The following is a 26,018-nucleotide window of genomic DNA, read 5'->3' as shown; positions in this document are numbered from 1 at the left end:
GTAGCTTCTGTAGTGTGTGGGTTGTTTGGAAAGGTTATTTATGTGAATGATTGCTAGTGTGTTAATTTCTAAGCCTATTCAAGCTGTAAACCAGTGGCTGCTGAATAAGGTAAGACATGTGCCGATGAGGAGGCTTAGTGATAAAATGATGAGTACATCTATCCTATAGTTTCAACGCATCAGGGTTATAATAGCTAACTGTCCCACAAATACACTATGACCACTGAAACAGCAAATTTCACAGATACCAAAAAGTCAAGACTTCCTTAACATTTAACAATCAAAACCAAATTCTAATATTTGACAAATCTACTTTTGAAATACCTACATATCTTAGTCCCAACATTCGTGGTAACAGGACACCTTCAAGCAAAATACATATGGATGTTGGATAAGATTACAGCACCACTGAGTAATCCCAATAAGTACTTTGCAACATGCAAAAAAAAATTCCTTACTTTATTCAAGTCTTCATGGAGTCCATCCATTAGGAACAGAAGCAACTCTTGTGAGTCTTGCTGGCTGTATCCTGAGAACTGGTCATTGATCTTTCCGATTGTGATTTTAAAATCCTTTGGACTGATATACCTATATTGTCCCGTCCACAGAGCCTTCATAATTATCCCAAACTCCTCAGCCACTTCCCCTTTATGCCCTAATAAATTTGACCTTTGCAAATAAAATAAAAATTATAAGTAACAAAGAATACACAGGAGTAAAAAAAAAATGTTACAAATATCAAATGACTAAAATATTTTAAATAAATTTAGTAAATTTTAAGAAGTGTTTACTATGCAGATAATAAAAATTATATAGTGCAGATTATATATCAAACACGATGCTAGAGATTTTACAATTTTTACCTCACTGATTCCAACAACTCTGGGTGTCAGGTGCTATTATTAGAACTATTTATGAATAAGAAAATGGAGGCAAACAGAAGTTAAGTGGCTTGCCCAAATTCACACAGTTATTGAGTGTCTGAGGATGAGTTTGCATTCAAGTCTTTGTGACTCCAGGCCTGGGGATCACAGAGTTCTCTGGGTAAAGTGGAATTTATACCTTAATACTCTAACAGGGACACGTCAACATGAAGAAAAATAGGAGACTGAGTCTGATAGGCAGGTCAGCTCTGAATGCAGAGAGCTGTGGATGCCATGTAAACAAATTCAATTTTACTTCTGAGGCAGCAGAGAGCTTCCCCCATTGCCAGGTATATTTGATCCATGACACCAGCTTTCATGAACAAGACTCTCTATATTTGGACATTCCTCACCTTTGGAATACTCTACTTTCTCCTCTCTACCTATTGCCTTTCCTAGTTTTTAAGTTACAACCAAAGGAAGCCTCTCCCCACCCTTCTGGATGTTAGTACCATTCCTTGCTATCTTATACAGAAATATTGGTTATACAAATTGGTTTCCTTGCTGATTCCCTCCTTAGATCTCTGAGGACAGGGATTGTCTTTTGCTTCTTTTTGTATCCCCAACATTTAGAACAGTGCATGGCACAAAGGACTTACTGAATAAATGTTCACTGACTGACTAGAAGATTTTGGGCAGAGGAGAAATTTGACCAAAGGCATCTGTGGCATAATGGAGGTGGAAAACTTCTGATTCAGAGAACCTAGGTTCAAATCCCAATTCCCCATGGACAAAAGTCTGGGTGGTCATTTCTGTGGGCTTTGGTTTTCTCATCTTTAAAAACAATACAACTGAACCCAGCAATGCCTATAGGCCCTTTCAACTCTAGATTCTAATAGTGCCCTAATCTCCATCTGAGGAAAAAAAAAAAAAGCCTAGTACTGAAACATCTTAACTAGTTGTCAACTTCAATACAGATGATTTTTAGAAAAGAAAAAATTTAAAGCAAAAACTTAACTTTAACCCCAATATGACAGACTTAAATTTTGTGCCAAACTTTATAATTAGCTTTGCATAATTTAGGCCTAATTCTCCTTCTACCTGCCAGATGGATAAGAGACAGCTCCCCTACTCTGCTTGGCCAAACTCTTCCTCTCTCCCATATTCCTCTACTTCTGCACATTTTCCACATTTCTAATCCTCTTTCAAAAAAGAAAAAAATGAAAGTTCATAATACATTTTTAAACTCTTTTTCAAAAATCAGAGGTTTTTCTTTTTTTTTTTCTTTAAAGAAGAATGCTTTCTAACATGTTATCTAGATCTATGTGAAATTTGATTCCATTTGTGTAAAGTAATAGAATACCTTACAAACAGAATAACAAACTTAACAACCAATAAAATAATTTCATTCCAGAACAGAAAGAAAAATTGTTTCAGTATTCTTTACCTGTTAATGTCATCCTGATAAAAATTTCTGTTGAAATAATCAGCCAAATGAGGAGCATTACATAGGCACTGTAATATTGAATTCATATAACAAGTGTTCCCTAAATTTCGAAGTCCAGTGAGAGCTGGTCCTGATCCTCCAAACACAGGATTGAGATTACGAATCTGAGAGGCAGAGAGCCTTGAGATTTCAGCTTTGGGATAGCATATTGGCCTATAAAGGAAAGTTAAGGTCATTGAAATTATGTAAATTTAATGATGATGATTCAAATGGCAGTAAATTTGGCAACCTGTGAGTAATCTGAGCAGTGGATTAAACATTTACAAAAGAAAAAGACACCCACTATGAGGCATGAGGAGTCAGATATCTGACTTCTCTGCATCTTGTGGTGTTCTAGGACCATCATTTTTCCCACAACAGGATAACCTCAAATTGCAATCTGGGATTACTAATGTCAAAAAACCTGTGAGGACTTTCAGGAAGGGCAAAGTATTCAGAGATGAGACAGAATGATTCCAACATTAGGAATTTGCTTTCAAGATCCTTTAGCCCTAGAAAGAAGGTTGAATACCACTTGAAGAATTCTGTTCCAGTATTAACTATCTCAGAGAACTATGGAGATTGAATACAGACTGAAGCATACTTTTTTTCAAAAATTTTTTAGTTAAACTTTTTTTTTCTCATGATTTTTCCCTTTGTCCTGATTTTTCTTTCCCAACATATTAGTATGAAATGTTTAAAATGATTGTATATAATATATTGGATTTAACATATTTAACATATATGGATTATCTGCCATCAGAAGCAGTGGGAGGAAGGAGGGGAAAATTTGGAACAGAAGATTTTGTAGGGATAAATGTTGAAAGATTACCCATGGGGGCAGCTAGGTGGCACAATGGATAAAGCACCAGCCTTAAATTCAGGAGGACCCGAGTTCAAATCTGGTCTCAGACACTTAACACTTCCTAGCTGTGTGACCCTGGGCAAGTCACTTAACTCCAGCCTCAGGAAAAACCACACACACACACACATACACACAAAAAGATTACCCATGTATATGTTTTGTAAATAAAAAACTATAATAAAGTTTTAAAATTTTCTTTACATCTAATTGGGGGGGAAAAAAGAAATGAGCAGGATGCCTTCAGAAAAAACTAGAAAGACTTATATGAATTCATGCAAAGTGAAATGGATAGAACAAATGGATCGTGCACAGTAATAGCAATACTGTGATGATGAACTGTGAATGACTTAGTTATTCTCAGCAATACAATGATCCAAAATAATTCCAAAGGGTTTATGATGGAAAAATATTATCCACTTTCAGAGAGAGAACTAATGAACTTAAATTAAAGCATACTTTAAAAACTGTCTTTATTTTTATTTTTTTGTCTTTTGCAATATGGCTAATACGGAAATGTGTTTTGGATGACTTCATGTGTACAATCAATATAAAATTGATTGCCTTCTCAAGGAAGGGAGCAAGAAGAAGAAAAAATTATTCAAATAAGATAATATAAATATTAAAAATCTTATGTATATTTGGGGAAATATTTGATGCAATTAAATAAAAATATATCGAAAATATTTTTTAAAAGAATTTCACATTGTACTCTGGGAAAACTGCTAAATGCTGATTCTCAAAGTAAAAACACAATAGAGGATAAAATTCTAAAACACTTTTCTCAATATGTGACCTGGGAGCCAAAGTTTGCTTGTTAGAACTTAGAACATATTAATGTTGAGAATAAAGATAATTATTTCTAGTAAGAAAAATTTACATCAGAGTGCTCAATAGTGTCATCAAGACTAGCACCAATTTTTCCATTCAAATATATTTCACTGTAAATGGGATGCATAACAAAAACTATTGATGCCCCTCAAGTGAAAACATTGGACTTGGCAACCACTGCCATAAAATCTAATGATTATTCCAGTTTTGGGGTAAATGAATAGGCTTACTTGTTTTCCCGATTGACTGCTGGAGTTATTGTAGGCTTCTTCTTTTCTTCTTCCTGAATGGCTTGGGTTATATCTGGAGAGGAGTATGAGCGCTTCAGTTTGGAAGGTTCCCTATCCCGCTCAGCAGGAATCTGTGGTTTGGCTTTATGAGTTGGAGGAGTAGAAGTAGGAGCAGATGAAGGAGCCATTTCCGGTGGATACATATGAACACTATTGGTGGGTGAATGGTAATAACGAAAGGTTCCAGTGATTGGGTCAAGGAACTTAGATGGAAAGAAAAAAAAAAGGTCAAACAAGCCAAAATACCATTATGTAAATATATTCCATTATTAGAAATACTTCTGGCTTTGAATCTAGGTTTTACAACTATGGAAGTCCAATAACTAACACTTTGAGCACAGAATATTCAGGCTTTTTGAATCATAAATTTTTTGTAATGCCAAACAGCAGAAATGTCCATGTATCCCAAATAGATGTTTCATGTTGCATGGAAAAACAGTTGTGAAGTTAAAAAAGGACTAACTCTATCTACCTAAACATTTAGAAATTTGAAAATACTACATTAATTCATAGAAAATAGATACAAAAAGGAATTACTACTTGATACATAGTAACCTTCTTATTTTTCTTTGTGGTTAATTTAACTTTTACCTTGGCCCAACCTGAAGGCAATCCTGGTACTATCCTTCCCATTTCTTCACTTCGAGCTCTTGTTAAAGGCTCTCGTTGAGACTAAATGAAGAAAAAGAAACAATGTATATAAAAATACAAATTGAAACAGAAGCAAATAGTTAATACAGTACTCTCTGTCTTCTGTCATTAAAACTTTTTAAGAACTAAGTTTTTAGACTTCCTGATAGGAAAATTTTCTTTTTCTTAAATATTACAATCTCTGTCTAGTTGGAAGAAAGGGGGTTCTGACAGCGTAAAACTATGAGAATATGGGTGGTAAAATAGCTGGAACTAGTGGAAGTTAATCAGAAAAGCTTTGAATTTCAATGAGCAGATTGCTAATGAATTATAAGAAACCTGTTGCTAAGCTTTCTTTTAAAGTAATCTTCCTATTCTCAATATTCTTTAAATAATATAGTATATCCCTGTTCCCTTCGTTATAACTTTTTATATTCTTCATAAATTGTCCTTCTGAAAACAAAGAAACCTCACATAAGTAGTGTTTATAATAACCTATTTTCTCTCTTTTTTTGTTTTTTGTTTTTTTTAAAAGGAAAAGGACAGAAAACTATATTTGCTCAAGACACAATGATTTACTTAGAGAATCAGTAATCAAGCTAATTGAGATAACAAGTTCATTAACATAGTAATATATAGCATAAACATACCAAGTATCAGCATTCCTATATATTAATATATTAATAACTAAATCTAATAAGAAATAAATAAAAGAGAAACCCCATTCAAAATTATCTATACACCTTTTTTTTTTTTTCCTCTGAGGCAATTGGGGTTAAATGACTTGCCGGGGTCACACAGCTAGGAAGTGTTAAGTGTCTGAGATCAATTTTGAACTCAGGTTCTCCTGACTTCAGGGCTGGTGCTCTCTCCACTGCGCCATCTAGCTGCCCTTCTCCTGATTACATTTAAAACTATATATATATATATATATATATATATATATATATATATATATATATATATATATATATATATATATATATATATATATATATATTTATATATATTTATATTTTAAACTTTTAAGTACCAGATTCTCTCTCTTATTGTCATCCCCAACCCCCATTAAGAAATCACATGTGAAGTTATGCAAAATATTTCTTTCTTTTTTTTTTTTTTGGATAAGGATGAATTTACTGTATTTGCAATTCAACACATATTTTCATAGTACATATACAGATTAATTAAGGACAAGTTGGACATTTTTTTATTTGAATTATCTAGATAATTACAATAATTGCCCATTTTACAAGATCCCTCAGTAATTTATTTTCTTTTTTTCCCTTTATTTTATTTTTTTAATTTTATAATTATAAAATTTTTTGACAGTATATACATGAGTAATTTTTTTAATAACATTATCCCTTGTATTCATTTTTCCAAATTTTCCCCTCCCTCTCTGTACTCCCTCCCTTAGATGACAGGCAACCCCATACATTTTACATGTGAATAACCTATTTTCTCAATTATTGCATACTCTCTAATAAACCAAGTATAACATACAAATATAGTCAACAAAATTCTCACGCTAGAAAAAGAACTTTTAAACTATAAAGCCTAGACATAAATCATAAAGGGCTAAAAATTAACTTAAAAAACAACTACTTATAAATTAACAAGATACTTGTTACCTCTAATAAATTATACAAAATACTTTCAGTAGAAGGCTGAAAATATTTTGCAACATAGTAGAGTAAAACATGGAATAGTTTTCTCCTAGAAAGCTTAAAAATCAAAAGAAATGGCTTAAGCAAATCAATACTTTTAGTGCTACAGATCTGTAGTTCTTTGCACTTCTTTCCAAAGACTACTTACTTTAGGTCTTTCACTATCTTCAGCACTTTCACTAAAAGTTCCTGCCTTTGGAACTCCAATTTCTGTTTGTCCTTTAGTTTTAATAGGCTGTGGAAAGAAGTTAAAAGTTTTAGAAGTGAAAAAAAAATTTCATGTTTTCTACCACATAGCTGCATTTTATTGAAAAGTACCCAATAATACTTCAAACTTTTTTTTTTTTTAAATTACAAGAAAACTCTACAAATAGCACTAGGATTTAACTGCCACAACCATGGAAGCCCTATTAACTCAAATACATTTGAATCTCTTTATGATTTCATAGGGCTCTAAATATAAGGACAAAAATCAAAATGAAACAATTTTGACCAGTGAATGCCAATAGATACAGGCACCAAAACTTGGTATCACTTGAATACTTTTTCCTGAAAATCTCTTGTGATTTTTAAATTCTTAAGGACAATCATTATGAGATAACTAGTTCAACTGGATTAAGCAGTCATATTTTTCACAGGGAATTATTTAAAATATTTTAATGGATCTGCAATCTCCTTTTATTGGTGGGTCAAGTCAGAATGAGTATCTTGCTCAGATGAATATGCTCCAACCCAAAAATTCAAATACTTAAAAACTAGTAGGATTGAACATTATACATTTTAATAGTATTGGTTTCTCTCAAAACCTACTTACTTAACTGCTCTCATCTCTCTTAAAATTTTCTACAGCAATGCTTTATTTCTCTGGCAGGATTAGGAAATGATTTTTTCCACATAAGTGAATTTTCCAAGTATATGAAGCCTTTTTAAAGGCCAAATGAAAAACAACTTAATCATTTTTAATGGAATTCATTATTAATATTTCATTAAATTTTTAAATGGCAAAGAATTTGTCTATTTATTCTTGATGAGTCAGGATCAGAAGCACAAAGACCCCAAACTTTCCCCTTATACTAAATGACAACTGGATCCTATGGTTTTTTTAGTTCAAGGCTTCCTTTTTTATTTTGTTTCTTTTCATTCACTAAGGTTTTCAAGTGTGACTCTTGATTTGCTATCAGTGATATTTTTCAAAGTTGTTCTTTATCTAATTTGCAATCATATAAAAGTAATCTCAACAAGATTCTGGCAGGCTTTTAAATCTCTTGCCATTACATCTTTTCCTGTGTTTTATACTTCTAAAATCTCTTGAACATTGCTGATAAGCAGAATGAGTTCCACTGAAACTGATAGAATGGTCTACCTGAACAAACATGTGCAAGGCTAAGTTGAGCTTTAAATTATGGCCCTTTCCATTAGGTTATTGAAGTTCCTGGCCTTCTGGTAGATTGTGCAGAAAACCAGGGTTCACTAATGTGCTAGAAAGGCAGGGGAGTCATCTCCAGTCTCTCTCTTAGCATTCCATGCAGCTATCATGCCTGCCCTGACTTTCTTCACCTCTCAATCTTGACTTAACAGTTAACCTGTCCATCTTTCTACTATACTTAACTCTTGAATTTCTTGCCTCTTTGTCCTAAGAGAGGCTATGCTTTGCTAAACCCCAAACCTAAATCATCCCTGCCATATGCTTCCTGCATTCTTACTCCAGGCTGCTACAGAAGTTATACAACCATGCAGACAGGGTTTGGTACAGATATATCTTAATGAATCTTGACTATAGTTTCATCAAGGTGAAGCAGTTAGAAGAGATAGGAAGTCAAGAAGTCCTGGGTTCAAATAATGCCTCTAAAACATACAATTAATGAGAATTTGGGCAAGTCACTTAATTTTAGCAATTCATACAATTTTTCTAAATATGACAGTCACTGTCTTATTATGACAAAGAGTTTTACACAGCTCAATACAATGACAAACTATGCTATGCAGGGTTACCCAAGATGAATAGGTCATAGTGGAGAATTCTGACAAACTCTAGTGACCCACTGGAGAAGAAAATGGCAGATTATTCTATTATCTTTGCCAAGAAAATCCCATGGACAATACAAAAATGATAAAAGAGAAATGACAGTGAACATGAGCCCCTCAGACTGGAAGAGGTCCAGTGAGCTGCAGGGGAAGAAACAAGCACAGTTCCAATACTAATGACTGAGCCAAAGCTGAAAGGAAGCTGTGCTGTGGATGCATTTGGTGGCAAAAGAAAAGTTCAATATTCTAAAGATCAATATTACACAGGAACCTGGAATGTAAGATCTATTATCCAAGGTAAGATGAATGTAGTCAAGACATAAGAGATGGAAAGATTAAATATTGATATCTTTGGTGTCGGAGAGCTTAACTGGATAGGAATGGGTAAAATTAGTTTAGGTGATCACCACAAATACTAGTGTAGGCAGGAATCCATTAAAAGAAATGAAGTAATTTTTCACACAAATAAAGTCAGATCTAAACAACTGAAAAAATATTAATTTTTCATGGGTAAGATGAATCAATACAATAAAAATGGCAATTCTATCTAAATTAATCTACTTACTGGATACTATAGCAAATTACCAAAAAATTACAGAGCTAAAAAAAATAATAATGGTTAATCTGGAAGAACCAAAAGTCATCAAGAAAATAAAGGGGAAATCACTGGGAAAAAAAAGTGAAGGAACATGGCCTAGCTGGACCATATTTCAAACTATATTATAAAGTGGTAATCATCAAAACTATCTAGTACTGACTAAAACAAACTAATTCCAAAGTATTAATGGAATAGATTAGATACACAATACAAAACAGTGAATGACTAATCATCATTTAGGATTTGATAAACCCAAAGATCCAAGCTTTCAGGACAAGAACTCACAATTTGACAAAATCTCCTTAGAAAAAAGTATGGCAGAAACTATGCCAATAAGGTCAAAATGGATACATAATTTAGATATAAAAGGTGATTCAATAAACAAATTTGGGGAGCAAAGGATAGTTCACTTATCAAATCTACGGATAAGGGACGAATTTAGAATCAAACGAAACAACATTACAAGATGTAAAATGGATAATTTTGATTAAATTAAGAAGGTTTTTACACAAACAAAACTAATGCAGCTAACATTAGAAGGTAAAAATCTGGGGAAAAAATTTTATACCAAGTATCTCTTTGATGAAGGCTCTGATAAAGGCATTATTTCTCAAATATAGAGAGAACTGAGTTAAATTTATAAAAATAGTCTTTCCCCAATGATCAAAGAATATATATATATAAGCAAAGAAATCAAAACGATCTACAGCCATATGAAAAAAATGCTCTAATAATCACTGACTAGAAAAATACAAACTAAAACAACTTTGAGATACTACCTAACATCTAACAGATTGGCTAATGTGACAAAAAAAAGGAAAATGGCAAATGTTGGAGGCAATGTGGGAAAATTGGGGTGCACTGTTGGTAGAACTGTAATCCAACCACTGTGAAGACCAATTTGGAACTCTGTCTAAAAGCTATAAAACTGCATACCCTTTGATCTAGCAAAATTATTACTAGGTTTTTCTCTCAAAAGAGATTTTTTTTTTTTTTTAAAAGGAAGAGGAATTATTTATACAAAAACATTCACAGCAGCTCTTTTTGTAGTGGCAAAGAATTGGAAACTGAGGGGACTTTCACTAATTAGGGAATGGTTGAACAAATTGTGGCTTATGTTTGTAATGGAATACTATTTTCCTATAAGAAATGATGAAAAGGATGATAGAAGAATGAAATGAATAGAATCAGAACAACAATGTACAATAACAATACTGTATAATAAACAACTGTGAATGAAAATCAATAAAATGATCCGAGACAATCCCAAAGAATGTATAATGAAAAATACTACTCATTTTCAGTTAAAGAAACTGATGGAATCTTAATGCATATTGAACTATAGGATTTTTCACTTTGGGGGGAAAGGGGAGAGAGAGACTTCATGTTTTCTTCCATAAAATGACTAATACTGAAAATATATTTTATATATAGCCTATATAAAATTGCTAACTGTTTCTGAGAGGAGAAAAGGAAGAAAAAGAGGGAGAGAATTTGAAACTCAACATTTAAAAAAATGAATGCTGATAACTTTTTCCAAGTAAATGAATCTAAGGAAAACCATCCAACATCACAATGACACAATTCTATGCTTCAAATTAAAATGTTTTCTAGATTTCCTAGAAATAACACCCCAAAAAGAAGGAAATAAAAGTGACTCTATGTATAGACATTACCAGGAGATCAATATAAAAATCTAACTATTTATGTACTTTGAAACCAAAGGTAGAGAAGCTTTATATAGTTAGTTAAAACAAGCTGGAGCTGGCTGTGGCTCAGATCATGAGCTTCTTATTGCAAAATTAAAATTAATATTCCTTATGAATAGGAAGTAGAAGTGATGAATAGATTTAAGGAATTATATCTGATAGAGCACCTGAAAAGTTATGGACAGAGGTTTGGTACAGAAGGCAGCAACAAAAAAATTCTAAAGAAAAAGAGCAAGAAAGCAAGATGAATGTCTTTCCAATAAGGTTCAAAATCTTTAAGTTATCCTCAATCTTCATTCTGCCTCACCTTGCCCCACCAAACTTAATTAACTGCCAAGTCCTGTCAAATTTTGCCTTTACAACATAACTTACCCCTTCTTTTCAATTCCAGTAGGTTCTAAACTTCTTGACTGTGAAAATTGTGTTTTGGGATACCTTATGGGTGGGGCTTTCTTTGTATCCTCAATATTTAGTATAGTATCCGGTATTTAATAAATGCTTGTTAACAGCCACAGCCATCACCGCAGTTCAGGCCTTAATAATTTTTTTACTTGGTCTATTGTAACAGCCTCAAATTGAAGGTAAAAGACACCAACTGATCCACCTGCATTAAATCTCTCTTTGTTTCAAAACGTCATACACACAATGATATTCTTGAAGCACAGCTATTACTATGTTACCCCATCAACCCTCTATTAAAAAAATACCAAGAGCTCCTACTCTAGGAAAAATTACACTCCCTATATAACAGTGAAAGCCTTCTACAATCTGTCAAAGAATTATTACATCTTACTCTCCTTTCCTGTACTCCAAGACTATTTACTTACTCTTATCCATATATAATATCCACCATCTTCATGCTGTTCTTCACACTTTGCTCCTTTCAAAGTTTGGCAAAAGTGGCACTTCAAATACGGGGCCTTTATGGAAAATGCCATTCATAGCCAGAGAGAACTATGAAGACTGAATGTGTATAGAAACATAGCATTTTTACCTTTTTCTTGCTGGGTTTTTTTTTTTTTCCTTTCTCTTTTGGTCTGATTTTTCTTGCTCAACATGATAAATATGGAAATATATTTAAATTGACTGCATATATTTAACCTATACCAGATTACTTGCTATCTTGGGGAGGGGAGAGATGAGAAAGGGAGAAAAATTTGGAATGCAGTCTTAGAAAAATAATGTTGAAAACTATGTGTATCTAGAAAAATAAAATACAATTGGGAAAAAAAACAGGGCCTTCCCTAAAGCTCTCTCCACAAGTTCTTTGTAGTGATCTTTCCGTGCCTTTGTTCCTGTCCCTTTCTTTCCTTCCCCTCCCCAAACCAGAAAGAATGTAAGCTCCTTGAGGGAAGGGATTCTTTCATTTTGGTCTTTGCAGGCTCAGGACCTAACAGTTACTGGCACATAATAGATACTGAAAAAATTATTTGCTGCCAACAGCATCATCTTCTTTTGGAAAATAAGTAGAGCAGCAGCACTTACATGGCACTATCTCAATTGATCTTCACAACAGCCATGAGATTTAGGTACTGTTACCACCTCCATTTTTATAGATGGGGAAGCAGTATGACTGAAGTAAAGAGGCCTGCCCAGGATCATAAGGCTAGTAATGCGCCTCCAGTTAGTGGACTCAGGGTCCAGTGCTCACTTGGTCATTGTTGCTCAGCTGATAGTTACAAGCTGATACTGAGCTTTTCTAGCTTACTCACCTTGCTGGGGCCTGGTTCTGCTGGTCCAGCTGAGTGGGAGACATCTGCTACCAGCTTCCTCTGGATTTCTGGTGTCTGATATCCTTTCTCTCGGTCTTCCAAGGGCTTTGCAGATTCTGCCATTTCACGCTCCCTTTTAGTTGGCCCTTTTGCTCCTCCCACTTCCTTTACCTCCTTCTTGTTATTTCCCTCATCCTCCTGTTGTGGCCCAGTTCCCTCCTCTCTCTCCTCAGCCTCCACGTTCTCTCTGGTTTTCTGTTCCTGTTCTTCCCTCTTCAGTTTTTCTTTCTGTTCCTCTTGCCGCCTTTCTCGAAGTTCCTTCTCTCGTTTGCTCTTCTCGATCAGCAAAGTAGTTTCTGCATGAATACGAAACTTTTCTTCTTCTGTTAAAGCATCTACCACTGGGGCATAAACTGGCTTCGTAGAACGATCAGGAACAACTTTCCCATTCTGTGGAAGCTGATGATCAAGGTCTGTTGCTTCAGATTTTGGTCTTTGATCATCAGGCAATTTAGTTGGTGGCTTTTTACTGCGATCAATCTGGAATAATAAAAACAAAGTATAATATATATATATTGTCAAAATTTCAAGAAATTTAATTTTGGTTCTTGAAACCAGATGTTTTCATAAAATAAAAGTAGTTTTGCAATGAAAAAATTATCTCTAGGTGTCTCTGGGCCAAGTGATTTTGTAAAAAGTTAGAAAGAAAAAAATTTAAATGAAACTTCAAATACTACCTAAAGTGTTTAAGAACATAGCTCACTGCCTTTTAATTTAACATAATGTATGAATAAGAGCTGTCTTCTGACCAAAATAAAAAGTTTGGACCTGGAAAGCATGTAGTCATTAAATATCCTACAAAACTTTTTTTATTTTTTTAAAATGAGCTACTTTGAGACAGCTAGGTGTCACAGTATTTATAATACCAACCCTGAAGTCAGGAGCACCTGAGTTCAAATATGGCTCCAGACACTTAACACTTCCTAGCTGTGTGACTCTGGGCAAGTCACTTGACCCCAATTGCCTCAGGGAAAAAAAAAAAAAAAGCTATTTTGCAAAGGATTCAAGTGAAATAATTACATGTAAATTGTCCAAATTCTTTAGACACTTAAATGGGTGGGATTTGTTTCTTGTCATTTTTTAATTAGTACATTGATGCTACACTAGAAGCAACCATCCCTCAGCAAGTAGTCCATTCCAAACTCAGCTATGTATTGTTTATAGGATTCTTTTTCTTTATATATTCCTCAGTCAAGAAAGGTTGGTACACTAAAGGTTCAGAGTTAAAATAATTTGGTGCTAAAAATTAGCTTATTTTCAAACCAGATGATGAAATAAACATAAATAAATTAATATATAAAAAGCTAAAAAATGCTATTATTATCATGCCCATTTTTTTTGCCTGTCTCAATAAAGACTAAAGATCCTAAATAATAAAGAAACAGATTTTCTCAATTTCTAAGAAAAGAAAATTGCCATATTTGATAAAGTTCTACAACTGGTATCAGGAAGGCCTGAATTAAAATCCTGCTTCAATTCACTTACTAGTTGTGTGAACTCAGGTGAGTCATACTCAATTTACTCTAAAACGGAGATAATAAATGCATGTACCTTACAATGCTGTAGTAGCAAATAAAATAATATACATGAAGAGTTTTACAAAAACTATGCAAAAGCCAGATATTATTACTATTATTAAATAAACTACATGTCTTCTAAACAAAACCTTAAATATAAGTCAGCAATATTTAAGAAAAGGAATATGAAACATCACTACTAAAAAACAAACCTTAAATTGGGTGAGAAATGCAAGAGGGAATCAGTTTTAACTTTTATCTTTTAAATAATGATATAATGAATAGAGGAAAAATGCTGGGATCTATTACTTTTTAGGATTTTTTTTTTTGGGGGGGTGTTTTTGTTAGTAAAAGATTTAGACTAAAAATTTCCAAAATAAACTTGCTGTTTGCATGATGAAATTTTTTTTTCTATGAGCTTGATCTACTTATTTATTTATTTATTTATTCATTCATTTTCCCAAATTATCCACTCCCTCCCCCCAATGGCAGGTAATCCCATACATTTTACATGTGTTACAATATAACCTAGATACAATATATGTGTGTAAATACAATTTTCTTGTTGCACATTAATTATTAGCTTCAGAAGGTATAAGTAACCTGGGTAGATAGACAGTAGTGCTAAAAATTTACATTTCTGTCCATCATTAATCAACTGGAAGTGAGTTGGATCTTCTTTATGTTGAAGATTTCCACTTCCATCAGAATACATCCTCATACAGTATTGTTGTTGAAGTGTATAGTGATCTTCTGGTTCTGCTCATTTCACTCAGCAACAGTTGATTTAAGTCTCTCCAAGCCTCTCTGTATTCCTCCTGCTGGTCATTTCTTACAGAGCAATAATATTCCATAACCTTCATATACCACAATTTACCCAACCGTTCTCCAATTGACGGACATCCATTCAACTTCCAGTTTCCAGCTACAACAAAAAGAGCTGCCACAAACATTTTGGCACATACAGGTCCCTTTCCGCTCTTTAGTATTTCTTTGGGATATAAACCCAATAACAGCAATGCTGGGCCAAAGGGTATGCACAGTTTGACAACTTTTTGGACATAGTTCCAAATTGCTCTCCAGAATGGCTGGATTCTTTCACAACTCCACCAACAATGTATCAGTGTCCCAGTTTTCCCACATCCCCTCCAACATTCATGCATGATGAAATTTTTTTGGGAAAAACTTAACAGTCATATGTTTCATAATCAATTATCAACAATAGGAAATCTAGATCTATTCTATGCAAACATTATTGAGTCAACAATATAGGAACAGACATTGTCCTTTCCTTGATTTAGGCACCTCATGCTGAGAGACTCTACCAATGGAGAGCAGCAACTTCTCTGAAACATCATCTCAGAGGAGGTGGTAATTAGTGTACTGGAAAGTTAACTGAACTGTATAGGGTTGGTCACAGAGAAAGAATATATCAGAACTAGGAGTTAAATCCATGTCTTCCTAGCTTCAAAACCAGCTTTCGAGCCACTAGACGTCCTTAGGTAAACTCTATTATGGCAGATTTTTGTTGGCAACAGTATTTGGGAAAATACTAGCAAGACAGGTATAATTAGAATGAATTCCAAGGGATGCTCAATTATTCAAAGAACAAAAAAAACCCAAAACCAAAACTTCTGTTTAATTGCATTATATAGTTGGGAAAGTGGTAGGCTTGCAATTGGGAAGGTCTAGATTCAAATTTCATCTCTGACATTCCCTACCATTTACCAGTATCCATGATTTCATTATCTGAAAAATGAGAATCAAAGAATCTTAGATGCAGAAACAGAAGCGACATCTAACCAATTCCCTGATTTTATACTCAAAGAAACTGAGGAACAAAGAATATTAGTGTCTTATCCAATGTCAATATAGTTGTAGTAAGTGGGCAAAGTCAGGAGTTGAAAGGCAAGTAACTGAACACTAACTTCAATATTTTTTCCTTCAGTGTTACCCTGAGTATTACTGTGAAGATCAAATTATCACAAGTTGAAATCCTTAAAAATGCTAGAGAAGGACCAGCATCATTTAAGTGGATTCAACAGATAAAGCTTAGTTTAACAGCTTTGTTATTTTATTGAAGTAACATTTGTATTCAAGGATTTGAGTTATAGAGAATACCATCTAAATTTTAAATATAAAGCTAAAAAAGCTATCTATCTATTTTTGCATACTGCTTTAGCAGTTTTACTTTTTATGAGAGGGAAAATGATACCTATCAATCAACCAAATGAGACAGTAGCAGACTTAAATAGATTATTAAGAACATACCTGAGGAACATTTTTCAAAATAGATGTTGGATTAGGTATAGATGAACCATCAGATTTGGAAACTGCAGCAACTGGTCCAACTGGAGTTACTGTACTAAGTGATCCCATCCTCTCGTGATTATTTCCCAATTCTGCATTTTCATTAACAGCTACAGGAGAAGGTTGTATCTGGGATACAGGATGAGCAGGGACTGGTTCTTCTAGTGAAGGATATGTAAAATCCACTAGAAACCACAAAAATAAAATGTGAATTTAATTAAAAAACAAAACAAAACAAAACAACTTTTTTTTTTCTATCTACCAAATACAACATAAGCAAAAGCAAATATATACCTCATTTAAATACTACACTCAAAACCAAAGTCAACAATATATACAAACTAGAAAGCATTACAAAAAGACTGGGAGAAAATTCAGAATTTTCAACTGTCCCCACTGCTACTGGGCAGTCTACTAGCAATGCTAACTATAGGAAAAGGCAAGAAAAAAGTCGAGGGAATTAAGCACAGGCAAAGAAAAAACAAAATGATCGAGGGTTTATTAAAAATTAAATGAAACCACTTAATCAAAGTTGTAGTTTATAAACTAAAATCCACATATATCATCAGCATTTCTGTCTAATCCCAATAAAAAACAGCAAGAAGGGAAAGAGAGAAATTCAATTTTAAAAATATAAAATGTATAAAATACTTTGGAGACTACCTACCAACACACACATACCCACAGACTAAGGGTGTCTATATTAATATATTATATGAATATAAAACAGTTTATAGAAATATAGACCTAAAACAAGGTGGAAAAATATTAATTGCTCATGGGTAGAATGAGTCAATATAATTAAGATGACAATCCTAACTATTCAGTGTCATAATAATCAAACTATAAAAGAATTAATTTATGTAACTTTTAAAAAAACTCATTTGGAGGTCAAGAAACTCAAAGGAATTAATGGGAAGGGGGGAAGTCCAAAAGAACCAGATCTCAAACTAATAAGTAGATAAAGCACTTTTAAAACAATTTGGTATTGATTAAAAAATAGATTAATAAATAGTACAGATTAGGTAAACAACATCTAAAGCAAACAAACTTAGTAACTTTGTGTTTGAAGAACTCAAATACCCCAATTACTATATGACAAAAACTACTGAGAAAATTGGACAATAGTCTAGCAGAAATTAGGCAAAAATGACATTTTATGCCAAATATCAAAATAAGCTCCAAATGACTAAATGATTTAGTCACAAAAGATCACAATTGATAAATTAAAAGAATTGCCAAATTTCTTTTCATATCTGTGGATAGAGGGAAATTTCATGACCAAACGAGATAGAGTATCAAAGAAGATAAAATGGACAATTTTGATTACATAATATTTAAAAAGGCTTGGCACAAACAAATTGAATACAGCTAAGATTAGAAGGAAACCAGTTAAGTGGGAGAAAAAAATCTACAAGGCAAGTTTCTTTGATAAAAATTTCACTTCCTTGGTATATAATGAACCGATTTAAATTTCTAATGATAACAGCAATTCCCCAATTGATATAAGTCAAAGAATATAATCAGAATGGATAAAACCAAATTGGGAAAAATACTCCAAATCACTACTTATTGAAAAAATGAAAACTAATCAACCCTGAAGGTTCTACCTTATAACTGATCAAAACTGACCCACCCCTTCTACCCCCCCCTCCAAAAGGAAAATTACAAATGTTAGAGGGAGGGTAGAAAAACATACACTGGTGGAGTTATTAATTGATCTAGTCATTTTGGAAAGCAATTTGGAAATATTCCTCAAAAGTTCCTTTAGCCTAGGAGATACCAAGACTAGTTTTATGTGTCAAGGTATCAAAGAAGGAGGTTCTCTATATCAAAAACATTTATAATACTTTTTTTTTTTTTTTTTGTGGTACTAAAAACTAGAGACTAAGAGAGTATCAAATGGGAGAATTCCTATATAAATTATGGCATATGAATATAATGGAATTCTACTTGTATGGCTAGTTATGATGAAGGGGGCAGTTTCAGAGAAATCTGGGAAGACTTGTGTGACCTAATGGAAAGCAGAACCAGATGAATAATGCACATAACATATACAATAACACTATGAAGATTAAACAGCACTTAAAGCCTTAAATCACATCAATGAAATGATCTGTCATGATTACAGGGGAGTCATGATGAAACATGTTTCCTGTCTCCTGACCAAGAGATAATGGACTCAGGATATAGACATATGTTTTGTACATGGTTATAAGAATATTTAAGTAATCATATATTTAGTAGGATTTCAATTTTTTTTTTTTTGTTTCTGAATGAGGGGCAGAGGGAGAGAGGAAGAGAAGGAGAAGAAAAGAGGGAAAGGAAGAGAGGAAGAGATTTTTAAATGATCAAAGACAGATTCAAAGGAACCTAGGAAAATTTCTATGAAATGATATGGAGTAAAATGAACACAATCTGGAAACCCATTTTATAACTATAACAATATTGTTAAAGCAATTTTGAAGGGCTAAAGAACTCTCATCAATGCAGTGATTAACTGCAAGTCCTTCCAGAGGACTAATATTAAAGAAATACTACAAATACGAAGAATAGGACATAGTTTTTGGACATAGCAAATAGCCACACTGTAAAAATAAACTCTGAAAGCCATAAGAACTTGGGTCAACTATGACCATCAATGATTCCCAAGGACCAATGATGAAGTATGCTTTTTACCTCTTTACAGAAAGTTGATGGACTCAAGTACAGAAAGAAGCATATACTTTTTTGGACACAGCCAATGGAAAAGAATCTGTTTTGCTTAACTATGCATTATTTGTTACATGAATTGCTTTTTTTTTTTCCCCAGAGGGGAGGATATGAGGAAAAAAATGTGTTAATTAAAAAAAAAACTTTAATTTAAAATGGCAAATGAAAATACAATCAAGAATTAAACTTTGCGCTATTCAAAAATAAACAACTGATTTCAAAACATTTTAACATACGCAATTTTAAAGAAAAGTACGTACATGAGATAGACACCTCTTCAGTCTTGCCACAGGCAGGTGGAGTTACCTTAGCATTTGTTGTAAATTGGGGATAGCAAAGGAGCCAGTTTTCATAACCTCCTTCTAAAACTAAAGGTTCATTCTTTAGGATAGTTTTACTTTCCCACTACAAAACAAAATAAACATATTACTTTAAAAATAGAAGCAATTTCATGGAATCTTAAAATATTCCATAAAGCTGAATTTTTAAACCACACTTCTTTATTTGCAACTCATGTTTTTCATGTACAATAAATTGAAAATGTGGCATTAAGTGAAAACAATCTTAAATTAGGGAAAATTATAGGGATTGTTTGCTTTAAAGAGAAATTTTAAAGCACTGATTAACTTTTCCCTTGTCAATAATCAATGACAACGTTCATACTTAAAACTCTATCTAGAGAAAACATATTTGTCTTTGCCTTCAACAAAAGTTTTAGTGAATGCAAAAGGTGAACTATTTGCTTAGAGAAACCATGATAGTTCTAAAAGGTTGACTGAAAGAAGAAATACCAATATTTCCCTTAATTCTCTTGGGTTGGGAGATTTTAGGTTTGAAAAGGACAAAATAAAGAAAACTAATCACAAAGTTAACAACAATCTGTAGCTAGTGATCTTCACATTACTGTTTAGAATTACTAATCACAAAAAGCTCTTTTCCATAGTGAGTCCTGTGGCTCTTATAAAAAGAACAAAATCACTCAGCTAAACCAGAATACACAGATACCTAACTAAACCTATACACTAGATGTACAAAAGACTCTGACAAAGAATAAATATTAAAGCCACAATGCTTAGATAAAATGTTCTGTCCCACAATAAAATATAGTGGATATTTTTTGTTGCTCCATCTATAACTAAGATGTTATAAATTACATAAAGAAATTAAGACTGTTTTGAACTCTTTAGGCAAGGCTTTACTGGAATATGAATTCACTCTTTAATCACTTTGTACATTTTATAATATAAAGGAAAGTATATACAGGAAATCTTCTAGAAGCCTATATTCAGGACCCATTTTTGAAGATTATTCATGCGCCTTGACAGTCCATAAGTAACTCAACAGGCTTCTGCTGAAACCTTTGCTCTGGATGCCTGGAAACTCTCCAAAAAACAAGATCTTAGTTCAAAAGAGATCTTAGCAATTTTTTAGTTGAATAAAAAGCAGGAGTTGAAGATGGGGGATGGTATTATAGAAAAGACATAACTGTATTTCCCCCGCCCCTACATCTAGCTGGTACACAACCCAAGAATAAAGAATGTAATGGAGAGAACAGGAAAGCAATGATGAAAAAAAAATCTTTAACTAGAAAAATTTCACAAAATACATGTTATAGTAAATGACTTAAAAATATGGTAATTTTGTATATCTTTTGGTATAAACTTATAGATGCATTTTCTTTTTAAAAGATCACAGTTTAGGTAACAGTCCATATTCAGATCAACTACTAATATCCTCTCTACTATAAAAGAATTGGAAAAAACTTCAAAAAAATGAAAGCTAAACAACAATTTAAAATGTTCCATGAATGGAATAAATAGTGTCTCTGCAAATTACCTCCTTTGGAATGAAGAAGGTATCTTATAATAAGGTATTCTATATAGTTAATTTCATTTAAATATACAAGTACTGATGAAGTTTTTTTGTTGTTTTAGTTAATTGAATCTTTATGACCCCATTTGGGGTTTTCTTGGCAAAGACACTGGAGTGGTTCGCCATTTCTTTTCCAGCTCATTTTACATATGAGGAAACCAAGGCAAGCAGGGTTAAATGACATGTTCAGGGTGACACAACTAGAAATATCTGAACTCAGTAAGATGAGACTTTCTGACTGTAGGCCCAGTGAGTTGTCCACTGTGCAACCTAACTACCCCCATGAAGATTTTATTTACTGAGAAACTTGATTCAGATGACTTTATGCATAAGAAGCTTTCTGGCCTCATTTCCTCTTAAGTTAAACAAAAGGGATAGAATCAAAACGGAATGCTACAAAATTAAAATGACCAAATCTGGCCTTAAGGAAGACATGTAAAAAGATATCACTTCTCTGCAGGAATAAGTAACCACATGTGTGATATGCCCATATTATATCTTGCTTTTGAAATGTTGGTTAATTTTATATAACATTTTCACTTTTTATTCTTTATTCTAATGAATAACTATATTAGAAGTGATCTAGAGAGAGAGAGATACAATGCAAAATAAATGTAGCTAACAAAAACCTTATATCAATAAAAAACTTTTTTTTGGAAAAAATAATTTTTTTTTTTAAATGAAAGGCTGAACTATATGATCTTCTATGGTCCCTTCCAGTTCTGAATCTATAATCCTATAAGACTTTGGCCTTATTTAACTGAGTTAAGTTTCAAAGGAAAATATCAATCCTTCTCTCTAGTATCTATTGAAAACACCTATGTCCTCAGAGGGTACCCTTGGAGCTTCTGTTGAGAACTAGTAATGACAATTGTTACTAATGATAACAAAAAATTATTGCAAAATACTTAAGAACATGGAAGAGTCCATTTCTAAGTAAAGTATGAGCCCATAACATCCTTCTACTTCCTTTCCTGCTTCTACTTTCTAGCCACCTTCACTCCTGTTATCAAGCTGCCAACAGATCTGGAGATTTGGGGAAAGGGGAAAGACAGAAGAAGGAATAATATTAAGAAAGCTAGGTTATATTTCAACCAATTATCTAACAGGGAATGTAAAAGGAAGTTAGCAAGAGGTGAGCCACAGGAAAGCATGGTACTGGGGCAAACTAATAGAATCGAGGGTTCTGGGTATAAGGAGGAGAATAAGAGGAAGAGATAATTAAAGGACATGTGATAGAAAGAGAAGAAAGAAGTCATTCAATAAGTATAGAGGATAGTAATTTATAAGGAAATAAAATTTCTATTATCAATCAAATATTCTTTATTTTATTGCTATTTCCTGAAATTTTATGTTACATTGATACTCAGAGCTTTAAGTCAGTTTAAAAAAAAACCGAACATTAAATTTTTCTAAGCAATTTAAAAAAGTATTTGTTAATAAAAACCATTAGAAAAAGGCCTAATTCTTCAAACAGAAAATGTCACATTATTTCCTTCCAACAATTTAAACTTTTGAGATACTGATTTATTTGGATACCTATATCTGTTTTGAACAAAGAACATTGCTTTGCTAGGGCTTAATAAATTTATAATAAATATTTAAATTTGCAGGAAGAGAAGAAAAGAAAATCCAACCCAAAGCACCACATCTTGCTCTTTTAAGTATTAGCAAAAACTTTTGTTTTTTTTTTAACCTTAGAGGGTGGAAATAAACAAGGAACCTTGCTAACCTTAAAAAGTGCATCTTTCAGACTCTGCAGAGTTGTTCCAAGCTGTAAATCTTTGGCAGAACTAAACCAGTCAAGAAGTACAACATAGTCAACGCACCCCCGCTTCTTCCATGCATCTTTAGAATTATCTGGGAGTTTTGCTTCAATCGAATTAGCAGTGACTCTGAAATTTAGCAACATATGCATTGAGGCAAAAGGACATCAGACTTTCTATTACATTGTACTGGTACAGATCTTAATTCAAACTTTATAATGAGAGCTTGTGTCTAACTCCTTTACCAGAGTACCATATTAAAATACATTTTCAGGGATAATTATCAGAAAGGGAAAAATAACTATAAAACAACGATCTCTATCTATTTTAGCAATTATTCACAAAGAAGGAGTCCTTTTTTCTGGGGGAGCTGACCAACAATAAAGTACCAGGAGAGGTGTGAGGGCCTTGTGTGGGAAGACATGTAACTGAATATCTTTGAGTGTCGCTATTTCACATATAAAGCCAATATAGACAAATTTAACATGATTTTCTATTTATCCACTGATTTATATTACACAACTCAAGTATTGCCCATTCTATAGCTAGTTAAACATATACCAAATTTGTGCACCATTGGATTATGATTCTTCAAGTTACTACTATAATAAAGATTAAATAATCTTAGATCTACAGTTTGATATTATATATGCTTTCAGACTTAGCTGATATACTGGTTTATTTGTGTAAACTATTTGCTTTCTTTCTGTTAAGTTTTTACTCCATGTTGGAGCGGCTGTTACTGGAAGAGGAAAGGGAAAGAGATATACTTGAAAATGAAGACATTTCTTGTCAAAATGGCTACCTGAACAGAGGCAGACAACCTAGCTCCCATCATCTTATTCCAATAAAAACCTAAAACTACCATCCATATTGAAAACAAATCAATAAAAAGCTCAATCCAAGGAATAACTACAGTAAATGATTTTTTTTCCTATCCCAGAATGACACAGAAATTCAGCCAAAGTCGATGGCAATAGGGAAAGGGGTCTTCCAAAAAAGCAAGTACTTGTGCTCAGCTAAAATAAGCTAGTAGCCTTCCAGTGCCATCGGAGCAGTCTGGAAAAACCTGCAGCATGCAAGGCTCCGTATCAGACAAAGAGTAAGATCTAAGAGAGCAAGAGGACTCCACCAAGAAAGTCTGAGAATGGACCAGAGAGACAGCTACCAGTGAGGCGTATTGGCAGGGTGGCAGAGCTTCTACGTAGACATCACAGGCCTTTAACTTCTAAGATCTCTGGTCCTATCTCCTGAGACTCCATAAAGTGATCTGAAGATGGAGAACTGTGGACTGACCAATTCAGGAGGGTCAAACCTTCTGGAGGTGAACCAAGTGAGATCAAAGAAGGCCAACCACTTATTCAAAAACAGGAAGCACAGACTGGTTCACACTTAACTCAGACATAAAATTCCAGTTTGAAGCCCTAAAGTTGGAGAGATGAGTAAACATAAAGTAAATTTCTAATAGCAAGCATAATTTGAAAGATACTAAGAGAAAATGAAGGTACTAAGAAATGAAACAAAAGTTCTAAAGAAAAAAAGTGGAAGAATAAATAGCTAGAACAAACTGGCAAGTATTATCCAACTAAAGGACTCCCTGAGAATTAGAATCGACTCAACAAATCAATGACTCAATTAAAGAACAAAAAACATTAGAGCAAAATCACAAGACTGAAAAAAATAGAAGAAAATGAAAATTATCTACTATCAGAAACTACTCACCCAGAAAACGTTTAAAAATCAATGTCTCCCTGAAAAATATGATTTCCTTAAAAGCCTGGAGATGTTATTCAAGACATAATAAATGAAAACTGCTCAAATCTATTAAAACCAAAAGATAAAGTAGAAAGGATCTGCCATTCACTTCCCAAAGGAAACCTTCCAATTGCCTTGCCAAAACAAAAACAAAACCAAAATTCAACAACAAAAAACAAAAGGAGTAAGAAAGAAAATGTGAATGTCCTGGCTAAATGTCATGACAAATACTACAGCTAAAATCCAGAGCTTCTGTATCAAAGAAAAATATTGCAATAGCGAAAAAGAATTCAAGTACTAATGAATTCCAGTCAGGACCTGCCAGCATCTACTATAAACAAGAAGAGATTTTAGAATACAATATTCCAAAAGGCAAAAGAATTGATGAATCTGCAAAGCTAAATATAATTCTATAGGAGGAAAAAAAAATAGAACTTTAATAGAATTTTAAAAGTCTTTTAATTCCTAATTAAAGGATTAGAGATAAGTAGAACTCTGAAACACAAACACAAGAATAGAAAAAAACCTAGGAAGGAAAATTTACTTGAATAATTGGAAGGGGGCATGTGATGATGAAGTACTAACATTTTACAGGGAGAGAAAAAACAAGTGTCCCTTTAGAACCTTAATGTCTTCAAAATGTATTAAGGAAATTAAATAAGAAAACTTTTGTGATTAGCATTTTAAGAAGGGAAAGAAAAGTAAAAGTAAAAAGAATATGAAGAAAGGATATAATCAGAAATGGGTGGAATTAACAGTAGAAAAAACATTAAAGAAGATACTTTATTATCTTCTTTGCCACTGCACCCTAAGAACCAAGGAAGAAGTTATGCAAATACAAGAAAAAAAAAAGAGAAAGGAAAAAAAATCCATTAAATTGACAGGATAATCATGAATTGAAGAATGGCTGATCAAATTGGCAAATAAAGGTAATGAAATATTATTTGTATTGTAAAAAATGATGAGAGACAATTTTAAAGAATACTGGGGAAGCAGGAACTGATACACAACGAAGTAAGCAGAACAAAGTTTATATGCACAATGACACAACAACATAAAGAAAAACAATTTTGAAAAATTTAAGAGTTCTGATAGAATCAAAGATCAACTATCTCTTCAGAGGACATATAACAAAGCATGTTACCCATTCTCCTGACAGAGTTGAATCAAGTTGTGAAAGAAAACATATTTTTGGATATGGCCAAGGAACTAGTTTATTTTGCTTGACTATGCTTATTTGTTAGAAGGATTTTTTCCCCTGTTTTTAAGGATAATAGGGGGTGGGGATGGAGAAGGCAACTCTTTCAAAGTACATAAAAGAAAAAAGGAGGATCAGAATGAAGCACAAAC

General features: G+C 33.1%; 1 protein-coding gene across 1 annotated transcript in view; it reads right to left on the bottom strand.

The window, feature by feature from the left end:
- USP8 (ubiquitin specific peptidase 8) overlaps positions 1-26,018 on the bottom strand; it is a 62,254-nt gene that overhangs the window by 6,548 nt on the left and 29,688 nt on the right. The window contains exons 8-16 of the mRNA XM_074294485.1: positions 22,880-23,042; positions 19,536-19,680; positions 16,525-16,748; positions 12,677-13,216; positions 6,781-6,867; positions 4,924-5,004; positions 4,273-4,535; positions 2,311-2,523; positions 459-669 (exon numbers count right to left, since the gene is read on the bottom strand). Coding sequence (XP_074150586.1) covers positions 459-669; positions 2,311-2,523; positions 4,273-4,535; positions 4,924-5,004; positions 6,781-6,867; positions 12,677-13,216; positions 16,525-16,748; positions 19,536-19,680; positions 22,880-23,042 — 1,927 coding nt within the window. The remainder of the gene's footprint in view (positions 1-458; positions 670-2,310; positions 2,524-4,272; positions 4,536-4,923; positions 5,005-6,780; positions 6,868-12,676; positions 13,217-16,524; positions 16,749-19,535; positions 19,681-22,879; positions 23,043-26,018) is intronic.

The sequence above is a fragment of the Sminthopsis crassicaudata genome, chromosome 2 (assembly GCF_048593235.1).
Source record: "Sminthopsis crassicaudata isolate SCR6 chromosome 2, ASM4859323v1, whole genome shotgun sequence".
NCBI classification, from domain to species: domain Eukaryota; kingdom Metazoa; phylum Chordata; class Mammalia; order Dasyuromorphia; family Dasyuridae; genus Sminthopsis; species Sminthopsis crassicaudata.
This window is presented reverse-complemented; position numbering and strand designations above follow the sequence as displayed.